Source organism: Aquila chrysaetos, chromosome 6 (assembly GCF_900496995.4).
Source record: "Aquila chrysaetos chrysaetos chromosome 6, bAquChr1.4, whole genome shotgun sequence".
Taxonomy (NCBI): domain Eukaryota; kingdom Metazoa; phylum Chordata; class Aves; order Accipitriformes; family Accipitridae; genus Aquila; species Aquila chrysaetos.
The window spans coordinates 3585957-3612741 of record NC_044009.1 but is presented as its reverse complement, the minus strand read 5'-3'; the positions used below and the strand labels follow the sequence as shown (position 1 = coordinate 3612741).

Sequence of the window (26785 nt, the reverse complement as noted above, 5' to 3'; positions counted from 1 at the left end):
AAGTACCCCTGAATCACAAAGCCTAAAAGTCCCAGCTGCCAAGCAGATTAGCAAGGAATCTGGAAACCTGTGTGTATCTCACTGGAAGACTGTGTGAAATACAGATACAGCTTCTGAGAAAGTGTGTGATATGATTTCCAATGAAATAATTTTCAGGTGAAAATTTCTGACCAGCTCTAGTAAATACAGAGACTAGACTTGGTTGTTCCCTCTCCTTACCCCAGTTAGTCTCTGTGGGGCGGTTTGTATCCGGGCAAATGAAAGGAATCACGCTGGGTCTGGATGGTGAGAATGCTGCAGTTGACTTATTATTCTTGTGGTCAGTGGTGGAGAGATTCACAGCAGGTGTGGCACTCTGAGAGGTAGCTGGCTGTGTGACATGGTTGCTGCAAACAGCATCATCTGTTTTTGTCCCCGGTCGAAGAGTATTTTTCCCAAGAAGGCTGCAGCTAGAGATGTAAAATAAATTAGTGTAGTTCTTCAAACATTTGCACTAATGACTTTGCAAGTGATCTCCATGGAACAAGTGAGAGAACACCACAATCCTTGCCTTATCAATACAAACTCAGGCCTCACCTTTCCTAGATTCTACAGATATGTGAAGAACAACTAAGCTAATCGAAGTTATTATGGAAAAAAAACTGACATTCTGTTTTTCTTAGCATCTGTACATATAACAGCCTTGAAGCACAGCTGCATTTGGTGAGGGAACCTTTTGCTACAGAAACAAAACACTGACCTCTAAAAAAAAAAAAAAAAAAGAGGCTGAGGATACTGTTGCCATAGCTGAAGAGAGAAAGGGGAGAAGGCAGACAGATGTTCCAATCAGTACACAGACTGCTCAAGGCTCCCGAGAGTCATGAGGAACATGGTTTCATTACACCTACTGCAGGTTTACTCTACACACCATGATTTGGGCATCACCTGCTACAGAAGTAAACTGAAAAGGCTGCTCTGAACATGTTTGGATAGATGATACATACTTGGTCCAAGGTCGACAGTTTTCATTTCCCCCTATGGAATAAAACCCTTCAGGGCATAGTGAGCACTCTGGGAAAAAAAAAGGAAGAGGCAGAATTTGAGTCAAGTCAGCAACACAACTATACAACAGCTACATAGTAATCACACTGATAGCTTATACTACTAGTCTAGCTTATAGAACAGACCCAACAAAACCCACAGAGCCTCTAAAACCCATAGTCATTGGGTCAGAAGTAACCCATGCTCAGTGGTTCATTTTAGTCTACAACTGGCAAGGTTTCCTGTTTTCTCTACTGGCTAATTATGGGTATTAACAAGGAGAGCATTAAGATTTCTAACAGCTCAGGAATCACAGAGCAGCAGTTTGCACAATTACCCTGTTATAACACTTGTGTGGAGATATCAATGAGACAGCTTTTACACTAGAAATAACAACCATCTCATCTGAAGCAGAGGGGAGAGTTTGGAGAGTCTTGACATATCACTAACTTACTGCTTCCCAGTGTATATCTGACATCTGGCATGTAACCTGCAACACACATGCAAATTCTGTCAGAGGTCTTCTCACACTTCTTCACTTCCACGCTTCCCTTCCCTAGCAACAACAGAATAAAGGACAAGTGAAAGACAAGAAATTAGAAAGAAAAAAAATTTAATTACTCAGTGCCTATCTATCATGTGTAGAAACGACTGCAGAGAACAGTTAATTAGCAATACCGAAGACACCAGTTTTCAGGCAGTACAAGCCTGCTTCCCTTTGAAGGCTCTACCATCAGTACCAGGAGATACCAGCCATTGAAATAACAACCCAGTCTTTGGACTTGGGTCGTCTCAAGTGACGGGCTTTATGACATCAGTCTTTGAGGCGCACACAAAGATAAGAAAGCATATGAAGACTGATTGCCTCCCAAATTCGTATCAAGCAATGACCACTATACACCTGACTTACTAGTGTTGCAGATTGTACAACTCTTGCAGAAGTTGTGGTTGTGCTCACTACTAAAGTATTCGTCTTGACAGGGGGCGCAGACCGTGTCTGTTGTTGCAGTGCATCGGCTTCTCATTCTTTCACCTAAAACAAAGACCACGTAGAAGGAGGAACTGATTGTTACCAGAAGGAAACCCTCTTCATTTTCATGTATTAGAATGAAAGAGTGCCCAGAAAGTGACAGTTCCACTCACAACTCTGGCTGAAAACATTCAGCAGATTTAGACATGCCAGAATCCCTAGAAGTTTTAACCCATAGCATCACTGTAAATTAAGCAGCTAAAATGGGCTCTCAGGGGCCTGATGACTTGCTGAGCATTGAGGCAATGCCCCAAATGATTCTCCAAGTGGATTCCAAATATCACTTCTCCAGACCACCTTTTCATATGGTTTAGACATCACAATCTGCAGCCAATGTCAGTTAGGAAAAAAAGCAGGTTTTCAGCGTAGCAATAGGTCTGATCTCTGGTGTAATACAATGGCTTTATGACAGATCCTGCCTTCGCTTACAAGATAAATCATGCATTTCAACCCAAAGTAATCCCAAACAGATACAAAAGATGGCAACGGCCTGCTCAGGTTTGCATAAAATTCATTAGCGAAGCAGTCAAGAATAAATGTTTCTAGTATCTTTCTGTTGGCATTCTGAAAGACCATTAGGCATGAAAGAACGCAGTTGTATTTTGATATGCATTTGTACTGGCACCCAACATCAAAGATGTTACTAGCTCCATTTCCTAAACAGTGAGACACAGTGCAAGATGTAATGCAGGCATTTGTTAGTGTTCCGAACAGTTACGTGTGTATCACACATTGCATTTAGAAACAAGCTCTGAATGCTTGCACCCACAAATTCCAACCTGTATGATACACAGTACTTACACAGAAGTTCTGTCTGATGTGCTAGGATGACAAGGTTTGTGAGCAAAGCAACTTGCCCAAACTGAAACAGCAAGGTAACAGTGGATTTTGGAAAAGGAGTCAGACATGTTCCTTCTATCTCGCTAGCCCCTCTCACACAACACAGGCTGGAGGAACTACAGACAGCTTTAATGACTAGAGTTTTTACAGTTGAGCTTAAATACGTCCTTATTCTCACAGACTGTTTCTTTGATTTTTGGTTCTCCATTTTCCCAGTGTAGGTGAACAATGAGCACAAAGTCTCTTGCTCACTCCAATTTTCTCTGCGTTTTATTAAGTGCTATCAGTGGCAAAATACAGGAGATTTTTAGTAACCACAATATATGCAGTACACTTCTACATTGTTACTATCTACACAATCAGGAAAAGACTATGAAGAAATGTTTCTCCAGCAGCAGCAGATTTGCTAACAATGCAAAAAACCTGATAAAAGTTCTTTCAGCAGAACGAGGAACAAAAAACTTTAGATAGATAAAGGATTATCTGTATCTGCATACAAGTATGCCATTCTTTAAATTGAGTTCAGAAACACTCAGATTTAAGTAGTTTTGAGAATAATGCAGTAAACTGCCTCAAGTCTTAGATGAAAGGTTGAATTTATTCCAATTGGCATCTTTGAAGATAATAATACTGCATCAGTTCATACCATATCCATTTTGTGTGGCAGACTTAATTATGAAAAGAGAAAGTAGCTATTCTGAAAGATGCACATAAAACCATATGCAAGATTTTAAGTTGCAACTGCATTTACAGACATGATCTATGTTCCCTCTAGGCATGTACATGTTTCCTTCTTTTAGTACAGTCAGTATTGACTGTACTAAAAATAATCCCTTCTGTTAAGGGTATTGCCCCTTGAACAGCAATATTACTGGTTAATTGTTGTTAGTCTTCACCACTGATCATCACATTTCTGTAATGAAATTCCAACTATTAAAGTATTCGAGGTTTGATATTTTGCAATTGTGCTTAATAGTGCATTGCCTTCAGAGATACTCAGATTGTGGGAAAAAAAAAAACAAAACCAGATATGAATGCAAAACCCAGAATTCAGACTCCTTCAGTTTCTACAATAAGAAAGGAGGAAACAAAACACATTTCCTGTCAAGTTACACTTTGCTAATCTCTATGGATCAAGCATATCTTTTTCCTTTAAAAAAATACCAAGTCTTAAGCAGTATAAACTTTACTACAAAAGAAGGCTTAAAAAACATCTTTAGCAACAGAATTAATTACCTCAAGCTTTGCATTATTATGCAAGATTTCTGAGCTTCTTTATGTGATAGGTAAAGGATAGTAACATAACTGCTACCATCTTTTCTCAGCTAATACTCCTACAATGAAAATGTACCAGACTGACACATTAAGGAAGCTGAACCACACAAAAGAAGTTAAATAACATGTAGCTCTTTCAAAGAGGAGGATTCCTAAATCTAGTACGTTATAGAAATAACCTTTGTCAGTCTACACTGATATGAAAGTCTCCTCACCAAATGCTTTTTCTCTTGTGTTATGCCTCCTACATTTGAATTGTATTTCCATCAAGCTGTTTTCTACCTCCTGTGGGTCATTAACTGATACATATTACACTGAGCAAGTATAACCAACATCCAGGGAAAATTACTTACCAGGGGCACACTCCTTGCAGCATTTTCCACTGAAAGGATATTGATGTTCTTTGCATTTCAATCCCAAGCAATGGCTAATAGTGACTACCAGCAGCAAAAACAGAATAGTAGAAAAATATGAGTAAAAACCTACAGCTACCATAATGCAGCCCTACTGTCCCAGCAAAATTCTGAGAGCAGCAAACCCTTGGGGAAGTGATTCTAAACCACTGGTGACCAGAACAAATTCATGTCAGTTGCTGGGAAATTCCCAGCATGTGCTCCACGCCCCCATCCTTTTGGCCACACCCCACAAACCTATTTTTTGCAGTTCACAACTAAAATATTCATAGGCAGAAAGACAGCATGCCGAATAGCATTATGAAAAGATTTCTGTTCATAGCCTTAAAACTGTGCTTCCAGCCAGGTACATACCTCTCTACATAGCATTAAAGCACAGGCCTTGAATGCCGGGAGAACTAGAAGAGAAGATCCTTGTTTTTGTAAAGGGGAGTATTAAAGCAATACAGAGGTAATGCCTGAAAACCTTTACAGATGAAAGCTATAGGTAAAATGAAACATAGCTCACAGAGGCTTGCTCCTTAAAAGCCAAAGTACAGATTCTCTCCCCTTGATCTCACAGTAACAGTTGACCCGTGACTTTCACTGCTGCATAAACAATGTCGTTAATACATTTCTCTGCTCAGGGAGCGTGTGGAATCACAAATCATCCGTCACCTTGATATTGCCTTCAGGAGCTAGCAAAAGCTACAAATGAGAAGCATTTGCAGTCGCCATTTCAACTCTTAATACCAGACTCCCTACATCGCCACTGAAGAAAAGTAAGCTCCTGACTCCAAAATAGAGACTTTGTGTTACCCCGACCATTTGCTCCTATGGAAATAAAAGCTTCCAGCAGAGGTGTGCTCTATGAAAGCAAAGGATGCAATATTCACATACCAGCTACTTTTGATGCCTATTTTGTTAACTTTGGAATCCAAACCCCCAGAAGGCTTCTCCATCCAGCTCTGCAAGCCAGCAACAACAGGACAGCAATAGAGGACGCTGATTAGCACACTGGCATTGCAGTCCCGCCCTCACCTAACACATGCATGTAGAGTAGAGAAAAGTGATCACACTAGGAATTAGTGGGTTTAACTTTCCAGGCTTACTATTAGAATTTTACCTATTTGATCTTACTGATCTAGGATCTAAATTTTAGGTCTTCCACTTCTAAGAGACTTGAGCAACCCTTACACAAAGGCCCAAGTAAACAAGACATCCTACAGTAATCAAAGGTGTTTTATTTACGTTAGTTAAAAAACACAGCCAGACTTCCCAGACAAAGTAGATCTACAGTCAATCTACATCTAAATGCAAGGGAGATTTGATTGGAACAGAAGTACATTTGGAATCCCAATGAGCCTGCAGTATTTGGCAGGACTGAACAGCAATATCGTGGCATGTTTTATCCAGAATTGCTGCTTTTCATTTCTTTCTTACATTTCCGTAAGACTGTTTAAGAGTGGAAGGGGAGACAAAAGTCAGGCAAAACAGTAACTATTTTTCTACTTCTATTTTCCAAGCATTTTGGAAAACAACCGCTATGGAAAAGAAGTTACACCTTAAGCCATTCTTTCCAAAAGGGAGTAAAGCTGTCAATGCTGACATACCAGCTGAACTTCAACTACCTTCACGCTCAGTACCTGCATGCAGGAAATACCCAAATCTCTTCCCACTGTATCACACAGTACCATTTAAGTGGCTTTATACCTCATGACTCAGTCATTCCCTCAGCAGTATCTAACCAGATTTTTTTTCTTCCCCAATTCTCCTTCACAAACAGTAGCAGACTTTACCTATTCAGTAAGTCAATTATTATTCAGTAAGAAACTGAAAATGCCAACTCCTATGATGTTCACAAACAAGATAAGGTTAAAATTCTGCTATATACATTTAAATTGAAAACTCCCAAAATACTAGAGCAGTCATGATGAAGCATTGATATTCTTGATAAGGATACTTTAATACAAATTAAATGCTCATTTAATAAAAGCAGTTAGCCACATACCATCTTGAGAATTCAACTTTTATGTATGGCATCCTTAAGTGTTACCAGGCTTGATATTGCCAGATTCCTTTATATGGCCATATTTTGCAAGTAAATAGAACGGAGAGAACACAGTGATTACCCCATAGCATTTCACAACCAGCACACTTTTCAGCTGGATTTTCACCCATGCAATTTAACCTCTCCCAAATGCTGCTTGGCATTGCCATGGGGATCATATGTCACAGGCTGCTCCCAAAAAATAGCCTTGAGGCAGCTACTCTGGTTCTAATAGGAGAAGAGAGCTTCACAGTGGTGAGTTGAGCCATGCTATGGGTCAGAAATAAGAACCTCTTCTGCTTTTATTTAATACGCATGTATCATTTTTTACTATAGGTGCTTATCCTAGATATTCTATACAAGCTTTTGAAATCTGGAAAGATGAAACATGTTCATGAGACAGTAGCACTCAGATACCAAGTCCTATTAACCATAGGCAGATCGCTTGTGTACATGAAAAAAAAAACCACCAAAACTGAACACAGAACTCCTAACTAGTGCTTAATGAAAGGCTTTAAAGAAGTCACTAGATTCCTTAGGGATTACAGGCAAGTAAGGGTTCACCTATGGGAAAGGACCTACAAGAATCTGAGAAAGATTAAGTGCATATAAAATACTTACAGAATTTTAAAAAATAAATAAGTCTATGGACAAACTAGAATAGTCTGAACTTCCAAAATTCCAAGACAGGAATAATCTCATGTACCTCCAAATCTCACTGTGCAGTCCACTTTATCCTTACAGCTGTTAGTTAACATGTGATCCTGATTTCTGGCAGAGAAAAACAAAACACATTCAGGTGCAGAACTCCATGCACACATTAAAAACGAATTTTTCACAGTTGTTCCTCAAGTTTCAGATTTATCAGGTGTGTGGCAAACACCGCAACAACACTACATATTTTAACATTTTTGCAGTTGCTAGCTAAATACTGTGTTACCTTGCATTTTTCAAGGGATTCCATGTTCACATTATCAGAAGATTAAACTAAGACTGCATATGCATAATTTTTGCCTCTACTGACAAAGTTCCAAATTACATCATTGTATTTCAGCTGCTCAAGAATTCCTCTGCAAACTAGCACTTGCCTTCTTAGCATCAGGTGTGACAAGACAGAACTTGTCCACTCAAACTGTATCTAAATAATTGAATTGTGCAAACAACTAGAGCATAATACAAAAATGCAGGTTGGATATTTAGACAATTATCAAGTAATAAGATTGCGAACAACCACATTGCAAAACTGTATGTTTACATGTATAATTTTGTGTTAGTTCAAAGTGCAGGTCATTGCAACAGCAAAGCAAAACCTAGACCTTTTGCCACTCAATCTAAACCAGCCATACCTATGACTTCTGCTAAGCACCCCATTTTTATAGACATGGAATTTTGTTTTGAACATCTCCAGATCCTAGCCATATTAAAATCTCACCACCCTGCAACCATGTACATGTGGGGCATTGGTACAGAGGTGGAAGGGAGTGGAGGCTGACTAAAGTGGCAGACATTCTAAGCTCATTTTAACACGAGACTATCAACTGGATTTATCCCTCTCTTACTGTTCTTTCAAAATCGTATTTTAATTTGTCTGCCCTCTGAAGAATTTCAATTTTTCCCACTTACTGACAAACCTAAGAACAGCAACATTTCCAAAGCATGGAGAAAAATATTTAATGAGAAAAGATATATGTATATAAAAAGACTCTGATACAAGCCATTTAACAAAAACAATAAAAAAAAAAAAAAAGAAGAGAAAGGGAATACTGAGACAGAAACAGACAGCAATACTTATATTTACATTATATTAAGAGAATAAATTTAATCAAATATAACATCTCACTTGGATTTTCAGGCAACCCTTCAGAAAGAGGGGTTTTTACTGTAAAGATGGAACCAGAGTAAAAATAAATTTTCTATTTTAGACAGTAGTGGATATGACCCTTGTGTTGCAAGACGCTTTCAGAGATTACCCAAAACCAGACTGATTAAAAAGCTTCTCAAGTGCTGACTGCACGTTGCTCTGGCAAAAGCAGTTCAAAAGCAAAGCCTGTATTTCCCCCAGCTTCACCATTCATGAGTTCATCAGCATCGTTAATTTGCAGAGGCAAGTAATTACACTAGTTTTAACAATGAGTTTTAGTTAAGCAGTAATCACATACCTAGGTGAATCCCATTGCTCTATCCAAAATCTTTAAGTCCACAAAGAAACCTTCCCCACGAAATTTCATTTTTTGAAAACATAAGCAATCTTAAGTCTCTCACATTACCAGTGCAGTTGCAAACGCAAAGCTTGTCACACTATAACCAGTATCTTTTTAAAGCAGATGCAGAAGAGTTTCTCTAACATTTAAAATAAGTTCTTCCCCACAGCTCCTAAAGGTAGTTCAGCAATGGAGGGAGAACTTGTATTAAATTCTCAACAATACGTAAGTAGGTCGAGAAGCAATGAGAAAAATACTGGAAGATTAGCCCATCAGTCTATGTACGGAAATTCTCATGAGGTCAGAACACACGTATTTGAACCACAATCCCCTATACAAAAGCCAACATCTTTCAGTGTTATTTGTGATTTCCATGGATCAGCAGCTATGAGGGCAACAAGAAGAGTTAAATATTTAAGAAGCCTCCACCAAATATGATTAGCCAAAAGCAGCTGAAACTTCAGCTGGATTAACCGTACAAACCAGGGCGAACAGATGTAGTCCAATACCTGCCCCATTATTTTTCCCCTCATACCGAAGGCAACAGAGCTGTAGATCTTATGTATGGACGGAAGGTTTTTTTAAGTCTAGGACAACACACTGTAGGCATGTAACACAGATAGCAGCAAAGTAACTTGTTGTCTGTTTGGGGGTTGGACTTTTTCCTTTTTTTCTTTTTTTCTTTTTGAAAGCAAGAAAGTGCTTCAGAGCTCTGGAAAAGCGAGCAGGATCAGAACTCCTCATGGACGTTACGTGCATAGTCCATAAGCTTGCTGCCTGTGAAGTATTCACTATATTTCAGGATCTCCTCCAGCTCTAAGTGATGGTTTTGATTTTCATCTGCTACTGCTATCATTTGCTTCGCTTCATTTAGGGCATTGTATTCATTCATAGGATCCATGTATTCCTAAAACAAGTAAGAAAATTTTCAATAACTAAGCACACATTTCCACACATCAGAATTATGAACCTTAGCTCTACATAAGCTTCAGCAATTACAACACCAACATAAGCCATCCCAAAGTCAACGTAAGTCATGGAAAAAGGTGTTAGCACATCTTTTTAACAGGCTTACATCTATCTCCTAGCTATTTTTCCATTCACTGCTTCCTTGGCTGTTCTAACAGAAATCCAGATTTTCTCAGCTTATGTTAGTGTCTACAATAAAAATTTTTGACGTTTTGGTTGCAAACTAAACTCACTATCAAACCCGGTGTTTTTTGTGAAGAAGTATCAATTCAAAATTAAGAAGTGGCTCACTATCAATCTGTATGACCTAAATTTTCTTGTTTCTGGGGATAAACTTTTTAGAACGTGTTCAATTTAGAACTTTCTTGTTCCATTTTATGCTGCCAGGCAGACATTAGAGAGGTCAGAAACAAAGCTTTTTGCTCTTTCAACTAACTTGAAATAGATTAAAAGTTTTCAAGAAGTGCACTTTTGTTCATGATGTAGAAGACTCAAGATTATCTTCAATTTCTTCCCAGAAGGTGATATATATGTGCATGCGTCTATGTGTGTATACATATACAAAGACTTCACAGATAAAACGGGTATTTTTAAAGGAAAATTCTCAGAAAAAAGCTATTAACGTTGTCTATGTCACAATATAACTGTTTATCCATACTATCACTATCGTTCATCCCACATATTTGCATACTGAGAAGGTTAGGAACTTTAACATTCATCCTGTCTCAGGGAGAAAACCACTATTTTAGAGGTTCTCCTTTCACACTGCCCATGCTGCAGACTGAATTCTGCTAGTCAAAATACATTTCTACATCCAGAAATGAAAAAAAAGCCAGAATGAGCCATGAGCCTCTTCCATTGGCCACAAAACTGCCACAACTATAGGGTGCAAAATATTTCATGCTATTTGGTAGACTCTTCCGCAGACAGAATTATTAGAAGAAAGCCTTACTTCTGCAAACCGAAGTCCAAAAAGGCCACAAACTAGAATGCACACTTGAAAATAATAATTTTTTTTTCTTTTTTAGCGAAGAAAAAACACTCTGAAGGATAAGGTATCTCTGCTATTTTCTAGGCTACTGGGGCCCCAGGGTTTGTTAGTCCTTGGGGTTTTTTTGATTTGTGTTATTTTTTGGGGTTTTTTTGGTTTGTTTTCTTTTTCTTTTTTTTTTTTTAATGAATATATAGGTTGCCATTTACTCCTTTTGCAACTGAAAGTATGACTCACTGTCCCATTAACTACTGCACCTAATGAAGTCTGTGACTTGCTTTCATGCACTCCATATCCATACAAGTGTCTTATGTGACAAAAAAGCCTAAAAGCGTACCTTTGAATAACAGGTACGCCAGGAAAACTCCCCCTCCTCTTTAACAAAAAACATAACAATGCTATCTGCAAGCACTATCAAACAATACTATAATCCAAAGTTTTGTAAAGTAGACACACACACCATACTGTTAATTCAAATATTTTTGGACTTCATATTCTCTAAAGCAGTTTAAATCCTGTATTTAAAAACCAACTGTTGGTTTTAAAAACACTAGAACTAACTATTTGAGGAAGACTTACCTCCAGCTCTTCCATTGTGACAATACCATCATGGTTAGCATCAATGACCTCCTCAAATTCCTTCCTTCTGTCTTTTACCCAGTCATCATCAATATCTTGAGCTTGCTGGTTCTCTACAGTACCAACAGGTAATGAAATGAACTCTGAAAGGGTAAGTTTCTTATCTCCATCTTGATCTACAATAGAAGTACATAGTAACTGAAAAGTATTTGCTTAATGACAATTAAAAATGAGAAATTCCTTCATGTCAAGAGAGGTCATTGGTACAGCGCCTGCCTGGTTTCAGCAGTCCACAATCCTGACTCTAGTAGTGAAGAATAGTTACCATTTGTATCTTTGGTTAGCCAAAACCTCTCTGTATTATGGTACACACACAATGTTTTATAAGGCTAAAAAACATACGCTCATCAATATACTAAACAAAAATAAGTCTTCTGGACCTGAAGGACACACGAGGTGGGAAGCTCAGCTTTTTTTTTTTTTTTAATTGTTGATGTTTATTTTTTCAGCAAACTACTGCAACAGACATTTTCTTAAGCTGTATCCAGTGTTCCCTTGTATTAGCATTCAGGTAGATTAACCCTCATAAAAGACTGCGTCCTGGAGTTGTTCCGTCTCTGTGCGTCACACACTCGAGTATCACTGGAAACTCTTCATATTTATTAAGCTAACAACTAGCAAAGTCATAGTTTCTTTTTTTTTTTTCAATCCAAATGTTCTAGCAGTTTTAAATATGCATCACTACAGACTTAATAGAAAAAGTGTGCCAATACTTAAGAATTTTAAAAAAAGTTTTCTTAGAAACCTCAACCATTTATTTCCACTTTCATGACTGTACGTCACAATGCTTACATGGCTGCTGTACTGGGGAAGTACAAAGCAATTAATGCCCTCCTCACAGAACATGTACATCAATGTATTTTATAATATTTCACTATTCATCAAATCTTTTCTACTATTACTACAGTGACCCTACAATTGATCTTTGTATGAAGTACTCAGAATATCTAACGTATAATGTTGTGCTGGTTTTTAACAACCAGACACTAAATTTAGTCTTGAGAGATGCACAGACAACTCTATAGAGATGCCAGCATTTGTGCCAACGGTTTGGTTTTCTTACTCGTCATGTTAGAAGATGTGTAGAACAGAGCAAACAAGATGTGCCAAGATTTCAGACTGACCCGTGACAGTGCAATGACCTAACAACATCTACCCAATAAAATGGTTTGCAAGTAAACAACTCCCAAGAAACATGTTTTAAAATGGCATACCCAAATCTCGGATGATTTCTTTCACCATGAACTTCAGCATTCCCCTACTATGCTCTGGATGAAGAAAAGACAAGAATTCTTCTTCATTCAACAACAGATCAGGAGGTGGGTTGTCAGCTTGGTACCACCGATCCTTCAGGTTATCTAAAACTTCCTGTGCTAGAAATTTAAGAAGAAGATTTAAGCTATCATGTTCAATCTATTTAAAGTTCTTAAAATACATCTTCCCTTATCACTCAATTGTTTAAACAACGATGAGCTATGAACCAGTTATTTTACAGTTCAACTGCCAGGGAAAGTGGGTGCTGAGGGGAAACAAAGTGCAGTTAGTTTCGTTTGGTTTGTGCTGAAACACTAGGAAAGATCCTTTAACCAAACAACTGAAATGAAATTAGGAGACAAAAATAAAGATTTAGCTACACCTGTATCAAAACTTAACCATATCAAACGAAAAGTATCATTCTACCAGTACTGTTAGCTGGTTCTGGTAGGAGGTATGGACAATCTAACTTTGTTCAGGACTTGTTGTTTTCCTTTCTTCTTTTCACATTTTGAAGCCCACTACCAACAGAAATCTTCCACCTGCCTGAATACCAGTAGTACCCTTCTTCTGAACAAATCATTTGTTTTCTACTTCAAACCAGTCCTGCGCATTGAAATAGCCAAAACATTCTTCAAATTCAAAATATTCTTCAGATTCACTATCTCCATGTACTGCAGTTGTAGATATTAACTAGGCGTGTGACATCACAAGAAAGGAAGATGTCAACCAATTCTTTTCCTACCCAAATAATAACCACAGAACAACAAACCCTTTAACATTTATCATGTTTTCTTCTAAGACCAAATAACATGGCAATCATTAAATCTGGAAAGATGCTTCTGATCTGTGAAGCACCATTGTACCAGTGCTTTGGCTAATAGCATTACATAGGTTTATTCTACTCTGCAGCACCTGTTAAGTCTACCACAGGTAAGAAAATATTCTTTGCCAACATGGCAGTTCCAAGCATAATCAAAGGGACACATTTCATTACTCCAATGGTAAAACACTCAACTTTTCTTATTTCAACTTGGCATTTCTTAATACAACATTATCTAAACCAAAACCAGTTGTATTATTGTTTTGAGCTCTTTTTAGATATGTTCAAGCTCACAGGATTTGAGTTAAAATGGTACAGTGATCTACCACAAAGAGGTGATTGAATTACACATACTGCACACAATTTTAAGCGCAGAGGTTTTTTTTCCTCCAGCCACACCGCAATTCCAGATAGCACCCTGACCCTCCACAAAACTACATACATGAATTAAGCTTAAGAATTGTATTAAACAGATTATAAAAAAAGAAAAACCAAAGCCTAGTTTTTACAGCAATCAACAATACATTTCAATGGACAGCTGTTCTTTGTAAACAAAGCACCAACTGAAAAGGGACTATAAGCAAAGCCATAAAGCAGAGGACTAGGAAAGCTATGAAGACACTTCTGTCTGCCCTGCCTCTGCTCCTCCCTTCTTCCTTCACCCTGTCAAAGGCTCAGAATTTAAAAGAATCGCCTACCCAGAGAGAACTTACATCTTTAGACTCGGATACATCATCCAGTATTTCAGCCTACAAATGTGATTTGTTGGAACTATGAGAGATTTAAGAGGGTAGCTCTACAAAATAAAGTTTGGAAACATCAAGAACAGATGCTAAGGTAAGCACTAAGAAATGCATTTAGCTTTCAGTTTCTTAAGGATACAAGTACTTATTACTCCTTTTAGCTACCTTGTCTATTCTCTATCAGAAAGCATTTTGACTTCAGACCTAAACCCTGCATATGTTTTAGTTATCACTATAATTTAATAAAGGGAAATATTTTTGCTGCAAGAAACAAGTGCAAGTTGAAGTACACATGTACTATCAGATACATCAGCACCAAAATCACTTTACATTTCCACTTCTTTCATTTCATCTTACTTTATTGCAGACAAGCACTTTTTAGGTGAATTTTTCCTAAACTCAACTGAGAATCATAATTTGTACATGAGTTTCCGCTAAAACCATGCATCTGATTTGAAGAAAAAACCACCCTACAACACACAACGTGACTATTACGGGCACCTAGTGGTCCTGAACATAACCAAACAGGAAAAAAATACCTGTATATTCTTTTTCTGGTGTAGGCATTTTCTAAATGACACACTGGAAAATATACTGTCTGTAGCACACCCTGCTATATGCAAAATATACTAACAAACACAAGTCTGAAGCATTTGCTTTTCACAAGTTTTAAAAACACTCTGAAAGACTACAGTCTTCAGATAATAAACTTTTTTTTTAATTTAATAAACTGTCTTAAATAACTCCTGTATGCTTTTGGTTGCTGAGTTACAAGAGGAAAAAAAAAACCCAACAGTTGCATCTACATTTTTTAAATTGCTAGTTGCAAGTAAGAGCGAAGTCTTCAGTGAATGTTTTTTTGTGAAGAGCAAAGAAATCCTTCAGAGTCTTAATATGAATCTTGGGGCAAGTTTGTAAATGGCAAGTTTTTGTTAAATCAAGGACACAAGTAAGCACAAAATAATCAAGTCACTTGCTTATGGTTTTCCAGTATAGCCAATCCCAAATGTTAGAAGTCACAAGTCAATTTCCCTTTGCCTACCTTTCTTACTTAGTCTCACGTGAAACTCAGCTGTCACTCATCAGCTGAAACTGTTGTTATCTGCATAAGTTAAATAAAGTTGTGTCCCTAGTTTTGGCCTGGCATCTAAACTGTAGCGTGCTTCTGTGCGAGACTAAGAACATGCCTTAAGATCCACACATTCAGTTACTTTTTTATTATACAGACTGAAAAAGACTACTTTTACACTGTACTAGAGTATGAAAATAAGTTTTGCCTGTCATCCTCAGGAAGCGGTAGATAACTAAATTGATTTTCCCAAACAAGGTTTTTTACCTTGGTAGAAAAATGATTATGTACACACTTCCCTTATTCAGCAAATCTTTTATCTGATGAGCATTCCTGTAAACTGTAGTTAACCACACTGCCATAGAACACGCTGCACAGGTGTTTTCCCTGCCATAAAATTCAAAGGCCCATTTGCATTTTAGTTGCTTTTTGATAAATGGAAAATATAACATAACCCACTTTTAAATGACTAATTCCTGCAAGGAAAGGCTAAGGCTTCATGTTTTACTTAACAGTAAATTTAAACACTTTTAGATGGGGGGGTAGCAGGGAGATTACTCTGTTAAGAGTTGCCACATTTATACCAAGCCAGATTCAAATGAAAGTTTCAAAAGTAGTAAGGAAGAAATTATCAATCTCACTAACCTAAAGAATCAATCTCTCTCTGTAAAGAACTTAGATGAAACATGAAACAATTGTTAGGCAACCGTCTGCTATTAACTTCTAGTATGCTTTGCAGTGCCTGTTTAAACACAACACTGTTGGGTAACGCATACACCCCTCCTCAATTTTAGAACAGGAATCGTGTATAGCAGTGCCTTTTCATTTGAAGCAACAGGGGACCCAGCTCCCACATTAAAAATACAGTGGTCCACAGACAACACAGGTCTGAAATTTTAGCTGACCGTTAAGCACAAGTAATTGAAAACTATTCAAATAGGCAGTAACAAATAAGCAACCAAGATTTTTTCAGTGTTAAATATTTACATCAAGAGTGTTGGGAATGCAGACTTGAGTTGGAAAGAAACCTTGTATTTCTGTCATGACTCACAGATTCTACATTTGTGTAGAAGCAGAACAACTAATACACGCATCTTCTATTAAGAACAGTTTTGACATTCAGGTTTTAGGAAAGTAAAAGAAAAACCAACACCACACCAACAGTCCGCACTTACTTTCTTCATCTATTTTCAACTCTTCATTGTTTCTTATCTTCTCTGCAATCTCTTTTTCATTAAAGCCCTTACTTGCCAAAAATTTAATTTTATATTCATCCCAGGACACGTGGCCTGTAAGAAAAAGCCGCATCTCAGACATGACATAGTATGCTTAAGTGACAAACTTTTGCTCTCATTACTTGAAACAGTATGTGCTAAAATCTTTTGGTTCAGCACTATAACCATCACACTAAGCTTTATGAAAGGCAACATGAAAACTATCACCTGATTCACTTTTACGTTTCTTTAGACCAGACAGGCCTTGTGAAAATAACCTATTTATGTCACTGTCCTCACCCCATCCCCAACAGAGCCAGTTAACTTATTACAATTTCCTATGACCGCAAGTGAAATAACATAGCAGTCAACACAGAACTACAATGCTGACTGAAGCACATTACTTCTTTGCTCTATTATCTTCTGTATGGATCAAAACTGTTGTGATTACATGCAGTCCAGAGGAACTTGGATTTTGTCGCAGCACATCTGAAGAGCAGCCAGTACGTTTGGCTACTAGCAATGGACTTAAGATGTCACCAGGAGATGGAGGAATCATTCATCTTACCATCGCCATCAGGGTCCACAGCTCGGAAGTGCATTTTATTCTCTTCCACAGCTTCCTGGAAATGTTCATCTGTCTTTTCCATGATCCAGCGCTGCATCTCTTTCGCACCTATCTTTTTATCATTATTTATATCCACCCTATGGATGAACAGCAAACAAGATTTAGATTTGGGGATTGGGGCAGGGGAGAAGGTGTGGTATCTTTTTAGATTCTAAATTAATTACTTTATTCAACAATAACAAACATAGGTTGCTAAGGAAAAGAGTGTATTTATAACCCTCTCTCAGAAGTTGTTCATTCTTTGAACTACAGAGTAAACAAGTTAGCCATTTATTTCATAATCAAATTTAAGTAACTACGACATCTAGGTTACTACTTAGTGAAAAACATTCAGACATACTTCACTCTGCTGTAAGTTAACTCATTTCAATATTATGTTTTTGAGTAAATTTTTTAAGTAGAGGAAACCACAAATACATCACTCATAGCATAGTAGCTCATTTCCTAGTGGTTCAGAATTGTCAACTGCCAGCTGCTGCAGACTTTCACTACTTTGAAAAATTTCTTCTCTAACATTCGCTCAAGCCATTAACTCTGCCTGAATTTATCTTTCCAAGTCCTTTTTACCTTGATCTTCCAAGATATCTGAAGTTTACTGATGAGCTGCCTCCCTATGTCTGCCTAAATCACAACTGCCGTGACCATTAAAAACAATGAAAATATTATGTGAATAACCTTGGTGCAAGAACTTTCAAACTATTTAATACTTCGACTGCAGTACTTCTAAGTGGGAACAAACCAAACCAACCAAGTTTCCTCTATTATACCTTGATCTCTGGTAACACATTAAAGCTGGTAAGTTTTTAATTCCTAACACATTTAAAAGTTCTGCACATATATTTGTTCTCCATTAGGTTTCTGAATTATCAGGCTTACTTCGCTTTGTCAAAGGATATGCTTGTACTCAGTGCTACTGAGCTACAGAACTAAACTTTTTCTACCTGACTAAAATTATCAGTAAACATCCAATCTGACAATCCACTGTTCTCCTTAATTTAACACAATTAAGCAGTATTGGTAGTACGATACACTGCTATACCACCAATTCCATTAACGCTTATTTCATTAAAAAGAAGTTAATACAAAAATTACAGTTGAAGAACAAATACAAAAACAATAACATGCCACTTTAAGGTTGAGTGTATCATTAAGTATCTATTAAAAAAATATAACAATATTTAAAACTGAAAAGACATTTAGGAGGACTAACATTTAGGAGGTAAGATTCTATTTAAAGCATACCAAAACCACTCTTGCCTGATTAAAAAAAACCAACAAAAACACACACACAAAGAAAAACACAATAAAAAAACCCAGCTTGACTCTGGCTTTTTTATCTGTTTCTATCACTGTCTTAACAGTACTGAAGTGTTATCATTGAAACTCAAGTTATTAAATATGTGATTTGCCTTTAAATGTCAACTAAATGTTAAAAGCTTAAGCCAAATAGCAACCCTAGCACCTAATCTTCTACAACATTTAGCTGTATTAATAAATGCAGTATTAGTGGTTTTAAATATTGTATCATATCTTTCCACATACACATACGCACAGGCTCAGTATTAGCAACTTTTCAGTATCAATGGCAAGAGCAGTAAAATGGTCACGTTCCACTCAACGCCACCTTGAACTTACCAGGTGAACAAATGTGGGTTTTGATATGGAATAGGTACTATCAAAAATGAGAAGGGAAAATAAAGCATTTTCCCCTCAACATTTAACATTCTAGTTTCCTTAGATCAAAGCTATCAAACACACTACTTCCAAGCTGTACTTTCCATCTAAATCACATTGTAACTAGGGAGAAAGGTAACAAACATCCCATTTATTGCTCTTCTAGCTCATGAAAGTACACCTTTGTTCTGCTACCGCAGTTCCACATGAAGTCTCCAATGACTCAGATTTTCACAAACTAGCAGGCATCCACTGTACAAGGTGAGCTGAAATCCTTTCAGTGTCCACAAACAGCACTTCTGCTTTTGAGAGGAATATTTACAACTGTATGAAATACAAGATATGGTCCTGCTGTCAGCTTACCATCTAAAGTGATAAAAACAAGAGACTGTCCATGCTTCCTTAGATAACATATGTCATTCAGAATGGACTACTGAAAATATCTCCACTAATAATGACAAGCTTAGATAATTACATGTTGCTGAACAACCTAATACTGGTAAGTCATGGAAAACTGATTTTGGAACACAGTGATGGGCAATCAGTTTGAGGCAGATAGGCCTAAACACTCAAAAGATATTAGTAAAGAGTGGTACATTCTAATGCACTCCTTAAAAAAAATTGCCAAAGAACAAGTACTAGCAAGAAATTTAAGTTCAAGAAAACAAGATGAATCCAAGTAAGAGTATCATCCCATATTACAACTTTGCTCCAACCTTCCTTGGCAATCTATATACAGAAATCTTGTGACGATTTCTCAAACATCATGATACACCAGCTCCACAAAAAAAAATAAATTTAAAAAAATCTTGATTGCTCTTTTTCTACAAGAAGCATAGTTTTCTGCTAGAAGTGTGCTATGTCAGATTTGTAGAAACTTAGGTATATGACATACTACTACCTGAATTGACAGCAAAGAAAGTTTTTGTAAAAGCAGGGATTACCACTGGCGTAAATTTGAATTAAAAACCAGACTCCAGAGAGCAATTTACCTTATTGCTTACCTGTCTCATTCCAAAGAAAATTATAGAAAAACCGCAGTCCAGACAGTAGTTGATGCAATGTGATAAATGGCATTAGTATTAATACATTTCAGTAATGGGCAGCATCAGACATAACAGCTTCTTATACTGTCTAAGTTCAAGATTAACACTTCACTGACTGTTCCAACTGTATTTCATTATTCATTCACAGACTAAATGTAAATACTACCTTCAAATAAGAAACAGGCAAGTATGCTACTTGGTAGGATAAATGTAAATTTTTCCTTAACAAAAGCCTATAGTAAGGGTTGCATTGAATATAGATGTCAAACTTGGAAGAACAGTTTTAAACACTTCAGCGTAGTTTCTCAACCACAACCCATTAACAATCAGGTTTTTGTGGCCACCTTTCAAAAGGTCCACATCTGAAAGTATTATCAATAAACAATGGCCACTCAGGTTTTCAGGTTCATGTTTTCAGGTTCCTAAATGACAACACTGCAATGTTGCCGGAGGTATTGGGGGGAACAGGAAGGCAGTGTTCTTATCTAAAGGACTGAAGATAACAATTTCCTTGAGCACCTAATGCATATCACTTTAGAGATGGTTTCTGTTTCATCCAAATAACGAAAAGCAGATCCAGAAAATAATTTTTAACAGCAGAAACCAAAGCAAAGCTCTACTTTACATGGTAGGAGGTATGCAAAATTTATTAGACACATATTTAAATGTACAGGTTAGGAAAAACACAAGTCAGGGTACACACGCTACTTAAAACCTTCCAATGGCATACAGCATAACCAAAGATATCAAAACACGAAAGCTTAAAATGTCCCTTCTGCTCATTCTTTATTCTACCTGCCATTGTCCAACATCAGCTGTCATTCCTAGCATCTTCTGCCATAGACAGAAGGCATACCAGTAGAAATGAATACTGTGTTAGGCTACAAGACAAACCTGAAATTAAGAAAGGGGGGCATGGATCTTGCCAAAACCACTCCCTATGTGCAGCCTGAACACAGTGAGAGCTGTAAAACCTAAGGGAGCTACACTTACAAGCATTGTGGGATTCAGAACGAGTTCTGCTTTAGGAAAAGATAAGTTCATGACACTTAAACAAGGGGAAAACAAACACACCAAAACCCCTCCGTACATGGTAGTATTTAACAGAAGGTGTATTTAAGCCTGTGACCTGATGAATGACCATCAAGGTAAGGCACTCAGCTAACACAAAGATTTTCATTTTTAAATCACAACTAGGGCTGCTGCCAAGTAGCTGAAAACATCAGCAAAATGCAAATGCTAGAGGGATACTCAGCTTTCAAACTCACAAGAGGTAACTCCATCACCACAAAAAACACCCCGACAGAAAGCCACACACATTACATTCTTCTGTACTTGAATTTATCAGTTTTGTTCAATACATGTAATTTTAATTTACAAGATAACTGACCCTTAGAAGCAAGGGTCACCAAACTGAATATACCCAAAGCCATCAACACCCACCCACACAAGCTAAACTACATCATACAGAAAAAGAACAGAAAGTCTATAGATTCCAGGCTAATTTAAACTATTTAAATGGAGATGACAGCAAATGTTTTGGGTTTGATTTATTTTTTTTTTTTTGCAATTATGAGAACTATACGGATGGATGTCAAGTAAGCCCCCTCACAGATTTTCTTGACCTGAAGGTACCTGAACACTTACACTTGGCAGGGAATGAAGACTAAAGAGATGCACCCAGGAGTTCCTGCACCATGTCCTAGTTTCACAGGGCAAAGTAGACGTACTGGTTATCTTGTAAAAAACCCACTTCTGTAGACAAGTAAGGCTTGTGCTCCCAGTAAAAAGTGACTTCAGAAACTGAATTACAGAATCATGAAATGCCACTTGTTCTTTCAGTCACATATAGCTTGCTTGCCTAGAGAAACATGGTTTGGGGATCTTTTCTTCCATGTTTCAACTTTATTTTCAGTAATCCTACTGGACAATAATTTATGCTTTGAATTGACTACATCATACTGGCATACTGTAGAATCTCAGCTTTCATTAATTGAAAACACACTGTGTTTTCTTTATGTCTTCAAAGAAAATATTTCTAAAGCATCTGGAAGCCTGTGACTTACTAGCTTTTCACAGAAGTTCATAGTATTTCTCTTTTCACTTAGCCTTTAAGAGTATGTCTAGAAAGCAACCAAATTCCTCAGAATGCTTTTCTACATTTCTAATCTAATCATCTGATGGAATGTAATTTTAAGTATCTGACTGAAGTTGATCTTGAATCCAATTGCTGTAAGCTTCCTAAGACAACCTCTTTCATAACAAACAGGCAGAAACAAACTGCAATTTGTGAATGACAATTTACTAACCACGAGTTGAATGTTTCCAATAAACATACAGCAATAAAGAAAATGAAACCTTCTAAGCACAATCTTAGTATTTGTTTATATCCTACTGTGCTGATTTCAGCTGGGACAGAGTTAATTGTCTTCCTAGTAGCTGGTAAAGTGCTATGTTTTGGGTTCAGTATGAGAAGAATGCTGATAACACACTGATGTTTTCAGTTGTTGCTCAGTAATGTTGAGACTAAGTCAAGGATTTTTCAGCTTCTCATGCCCAGCCAGCAAGAAGGCTGGAGGGGCACATGAAGTTGGGCGGTGACACAGCCAGGACAGCTGACCCAAACTGGCCGAAGGGGTATTCCGTACCATGTGACATCATGTCTAGTATATAAACTGGGGACAGTGGGGCTAGGAGGCATCGCCGCTTGGGAACTAACTGGGCATCAGTCGGTGGGTGGTGAGCAACTGCATTGTGCATCACTTGTATATGCCAATCCTTTTATTATTATTGTCATTATTAGTTTCTTCTGTTCTAGTAAACTGTTCTTATCTCAACCCACAAGTTTTACTTTCTTTGGTTTTTTTTCCCCAATTCCCTCCCCCATCCCGCTGGGTCAGGGGGGAGCGAGTGAGCAGCTGCGTGGTACTTAGTTGCTGGCTGGGGTTAAACCATGACACCTACCAATGAAGTGAGTGGTCTGAATAGCAGACATAGTAATAAAGGATTCTACTCTAAATGAAAAAGGCACTCTGGTTTGCCTATTTGCTTTAGCTACGTTTACTCAAGAGAACACCAGAAAAAAAAAATCCGATGTTATTATTGGTATTTTTTCCCTGTTAATGAAAAGTTTGCAGAAAAAAAAAGCTTTGTTAAGTCTTCTCCCCACACCATCATCATCATTAAAAGCACCAATGTAATTTAAGCTGTTTTAATAAAATTAAGCCTCTATTGCAAAAATGCAAATCAAGCCAATTCTGCCACCTAGTGTCTAAAAGTATCCACTGATTTTGATTTCTACTTCCATTATGTTTACTGACCTCCACACATCTGACAATTTATTACTGACACAAACCTTATCTAGCACAAGAAGTGCTTTATAAAAGGAAAAATGCTTTAATGTCTAAAAGTAAAGTTAATATTTTTACACCAAGTAAAGAGCTAGATGAAGTTTTCAAAAAGGCTACAAAAAAAATTTAATCTTTCTATTCTCATGTTTCATTCTCATTCTCTTTTTCTAAATTCTGAGGAACTAAATGTTTTGTTAACAACACTGCTAACTTAATGAAGAAAGCTGTCATGTCAATTTCTGAATTCTTGGTATGTGCGGTTAGGCATAATTATTTTTAACCTTCATGCATTTCATTTGAGACACTCAAATTTTAGACACTCAGTATCAACTAGAAAGTTTTACGAACAAAAAGCAACTGTTAAGTTTGTTTACCACAATCTTACCCCATTGTTTGTCTGTCCCTTTTCTTCCCTTTTACCTGTACTATTGTCTTTCTAGTGTTTCTCCTCTGCAGTTATTTGCAGAAGCCACAATAGGAACAAGATCCATATGGAATATAAGACCAAACAATAAATAGGAAACTTAGATTGCCAACTGAAACAAAACTTACAGCAAAGCAAGAGAGCATACTACTGCTAGAACAAAACTGCAACAAACTCCCACCCTGCCAATTCATTGCATGGGAATCCTACCACTAAGAAAGCCCTTCCTTACTAATTCCTTGATCTAAAATACAAGTGTGATTGATTATTCATTGAGCCAGGAACAATATTAATTTTCATACCTCAAGAGGCTATATAGGTTTTTTCACATAGAAACGGTACGTTTTGTCATAAATTTTACTAGACCACAGCACCAATCCTGTATGCTGATCATGACTCTCAACACATGCATTCTCACTCCTGAGAATGTTTGATACAGGTATGTTAATAGCTTAGTAACATGAACACAGTGCTTATAGTATGACGCTTTCCCCCCATCATTGCAATTTTTAACTATCACAGAAAAATTGGCAAATTTTACTCTGAAGATCAGAGAAAGAGGCTGCACTGTTGTTGGCAATGTACATAACTTACTTTGAAAAGATGACCATGAGCTTCTTCCTGTTTTTCCTGGGTTCTGAATCTTCCTCAAACTCTTCCATCTCTTTTCCTAGAAAAACTTCTTGATGAAATTCTTTGTTAAGATGTCCATCCATCTCCATTTTGACCCCATTCAAGTGATCTGGGGGCAAGATCTCATTCTCATCTTTACTATCAGCTGGCTTTTCTTTGAGAGCCGAATTATTTGCAGGCCTTGCATAAACATCCATTAGAAGAAATACAAACAGAAGGGACAAATACAGAGATCCCAAACTGCAGAGAAAGGCCTGTCTTGACATCATTTTTTCCTTTTTATTAAAAATATTAGCTGATTAAATTACTGTGAATGGATTAAATGATCTAAAAAGAAAAAGGAAAAAAACACAAGCAAATTAAACTCTAGAACATTATGTCACTAATAAAACATCTCCTAAAAATTCAGAAGAATCTACACACAACATGCAAGTATTGCCATGAAAGAATAAAAAATCCTGTTAAATAAAAAAATACAAAACAAAAAAATTAATCTAGGTTAGTTTTCAGTCTGCACAATTGTAACCTCTGTCAGAGGACTTTGGAAGATAACATCCTTTAAATGGCCTAGTTCTGCTCTGAAAACTGTCTTGAGGTCTTATGGCATGAGCTGACCTGGCAAGTGAAACCCAAGCATTTACTGAGAAGTCAACCCAGGGCACGAAGCACTTACTGTCTGAATGTGCAGCCCCAGCTCAGCTGTGCTAACGTCCCTAACACTAGCACTGCACTGCCCAGCAAGCCAGGACAGCACAACAGTTTACCAGAGATCTCAACACACCACCCCTTTAGAAAGGCTGAAAGACGGAAAGGTCTTTTTGGAAAGCGGTGACTGTGGGAAATACGATTACAAATGCCATCACATAAAGCGGATCTGGTAACACACAGGAAACAGCCGGCAGGAAAAGCAACGCCAGGGCGGACCTGTCATGACCTGCTTGCCGGTGCGTTAAAATCGCTGCCACATGCGAGCTCGCAGACCGCAAGGACAGGGAAAAGGACCACAGCCCAACAGACAGAGCGTCGCGGAGCACAAAATCCACAGACCCGCGAAGCACAGCACAGCCCTGGGCAGGGAGTAACCCCCCCCAGCCCGCGGCAGGAGTCACGGACCGAGCGGTGACGGCGAACTCCCCACCGGAGAGGGGGAGCCCGGCCGGGGCTGCCCCGCCGGACTGGAAGGGCAGTGGCGGACCCGACCCGGCTCCAGCAAGAGCCACACGCACTCACCGAGAGCTCTGGGGTGCCCGCGGGGGTCCCCACCCCGCAGGAGGGGAATGCAGCCTCTGAGAACCGTGACAGGCCGCGGGGAGGCCAGCCTCGGCCTCGCTGCCCCTCGCCCCGCTCCCTGCCCGGCGGCTCCTCACGGAAGGGCGCCAGCCGGCGCGGAAGACCCCCGAGCCCACTCCCGCCTCAGAGGCACGGGTGGAGGGAAGAGAACGGGCCGGGTCAGCGCGCTGCGTAAGAACTTCGTCAGAACGCAGTGCGTGCGTGAGGGAAAGGGGGGGGGCGGGGGCGGCCATCTTGGAGTAGGGCAGGGAAGCGCCCTGAGGCGCTTGCGGCAGCCATTTTGCTTCCCTCCCAGTCAGGGCCCCCCCCCCCAGAGCCGTCGCAGCTGCCAAGGCCTTGCGGTTGCCGTGACCCGGTAAAGAAGGAAGGCAAAACTCCCGGTGCTAAAAATTTGAGCGTAGTTGCTCACGTGCTCTTCCCTTACCTCAATTAATAACAAAGCAGAGCTCCTCCTCCAAGCGTGAAGGGACCTTTTTAATTCCCTGCCAGGTCCCTTTTCCTGGCTATACGTACACCTCCAGTTTTGTGCTTATCTGTTTCGCCCGGGAGCCCTTAAAAATACTGCCTTTTGTACGTAACACGCCACTACCAAGCCTTGTGAAACCAGAACAGCAGTTAGCTAGCTAACACACGACTACTATCGCAAGCCTACGCGCTCTACTGTGCCACAACGAGGGCGCACCGCCGCGCACCACAGCTTCCATCAGGGCTGGAAACACAGCCGGCCGAGGCGCAGGCCTTCCCTAAGCTGAAACGCCTTCCCTTCCCGCCACCCAAAACAGCTGCCGGCGCGGCGCTGCTGGGCGCGCCCGGAACCAAAATGGCAGCGTCTCGGCCTCACCTGCCCGGTTGCAAAATGGCCGCCGCAAGGCGCCGCCGTGTGCGGTCAGGTGGTGCGGGGCGCGGCCACTCCTCCTACCCCCTTCCCCCACAAGGCAGGCGGCGAGCGAAGCGGCGGCCGCCGCTACACACACACACACCCCGAATCCACGCCGGAGACCCAGCAGGTAGGCAGCGGACGGAGCCGCTCCTCCTCCCGGCCTGAACCGGCGCTTCCCCCGCGGAGAAAGGGAAAAGGCAGGAAGGAGACATGAAACCACCTTTGAGGGACGGCGAAGATCGGTGAGGGTTTTCCCCCCCAGGAAGCTTGTCCCCTCTCGGCGGCCGTAAGCCCTTCCAACACCCCCCCCCCCCCCGCCGGGGGGGCGGGACTCCCGCCGTTCCCGCCTA

The 26785-nt window shown here is 39.1% G+C and overlaps 2 protein-coding genes across 22 annotated transcripts in view; both read right to left on the bottom strand.

Moving 5' to 3' along the window:
• The window catches only part of TNFRSF4 (TNF receptor superfamily member 4), a 32996-nt gene extending 24871 nt beyond the window's left edge, over positions 1-8125 (bottom strand). For 2 of the 16 annotated variants that reach the window (XR_005932708.1, XM_041124477.1), the window contains exons 1-5: positions 2852-4119; positions 1931-2053; positions 1475-1576; positions 984-1050; positions 220-449 (exon numbers count right to left, since the gene is read on the bottom strand). Coding sequence is in view for 15 of the 16 variants with exons in the window: in XM_041124477.1 (XP_040980411.1) it covers positions 220-449; positions 984-1050; positions 1475-1576; positions 1931-2053; positions 2852-3098 (769 nt within the window). In the remaining variant the exon portion in view is untranslated. Of the gene's footprint in view, positions 1-219; positions 450-983; positions 1051-1474; positions 1577-1930; positions 4120-4518 lie in introns of those variants that run through there. The other 14 variants (XM_041124488.1, XM_041124490.1, XM_041124491.1 and 11 more) reach the window with 14 other exon arrangements.
• Positions 8126-8400: 275 nt separating this feature from the next.
• Positions 8401-26778, bottom strand: SDF4 (stromal cell derived factor 4). 6 transcript variants are annotated; one of them, XM_030018484.2, is made up of 7 exons: positions 26656-26778; positions 24227-24592; positions 17079-17215; positions 16472-16585; positions 12622-12780; positions 11348-11523; positions 8401-9715 (listed from the first exon to the last, which is right to left on the bottom strand). In XM_030018484.2, exons 2-7 carry the CDS (start codon positions 24532-24534, stop codon positions 9539-9541), a joined length of 1071 nt encoding a protein of 356 aa, XP_029874344.1. In that variant the 5' UTR covers positions 24535-24592; positions 26656-26778; the 3' UTR covers positions 8401-9538. The 6 variants fall into 6 exon arrangements, with proteins under 6 accessions (XP_029874344.1, XP_040980427.1, XP_029874342.1 ...); XM_041124493.1 differs by lacking the exon at positions 26656-26778 and adding an exon at positions 26536-26554; XM_030018482.2 differs by lacking the exon at positions 26656-26778 and adding an exon at positions 25980-26349.
• Positions 26779-26785: the final 7 nt, after the last annotated feature.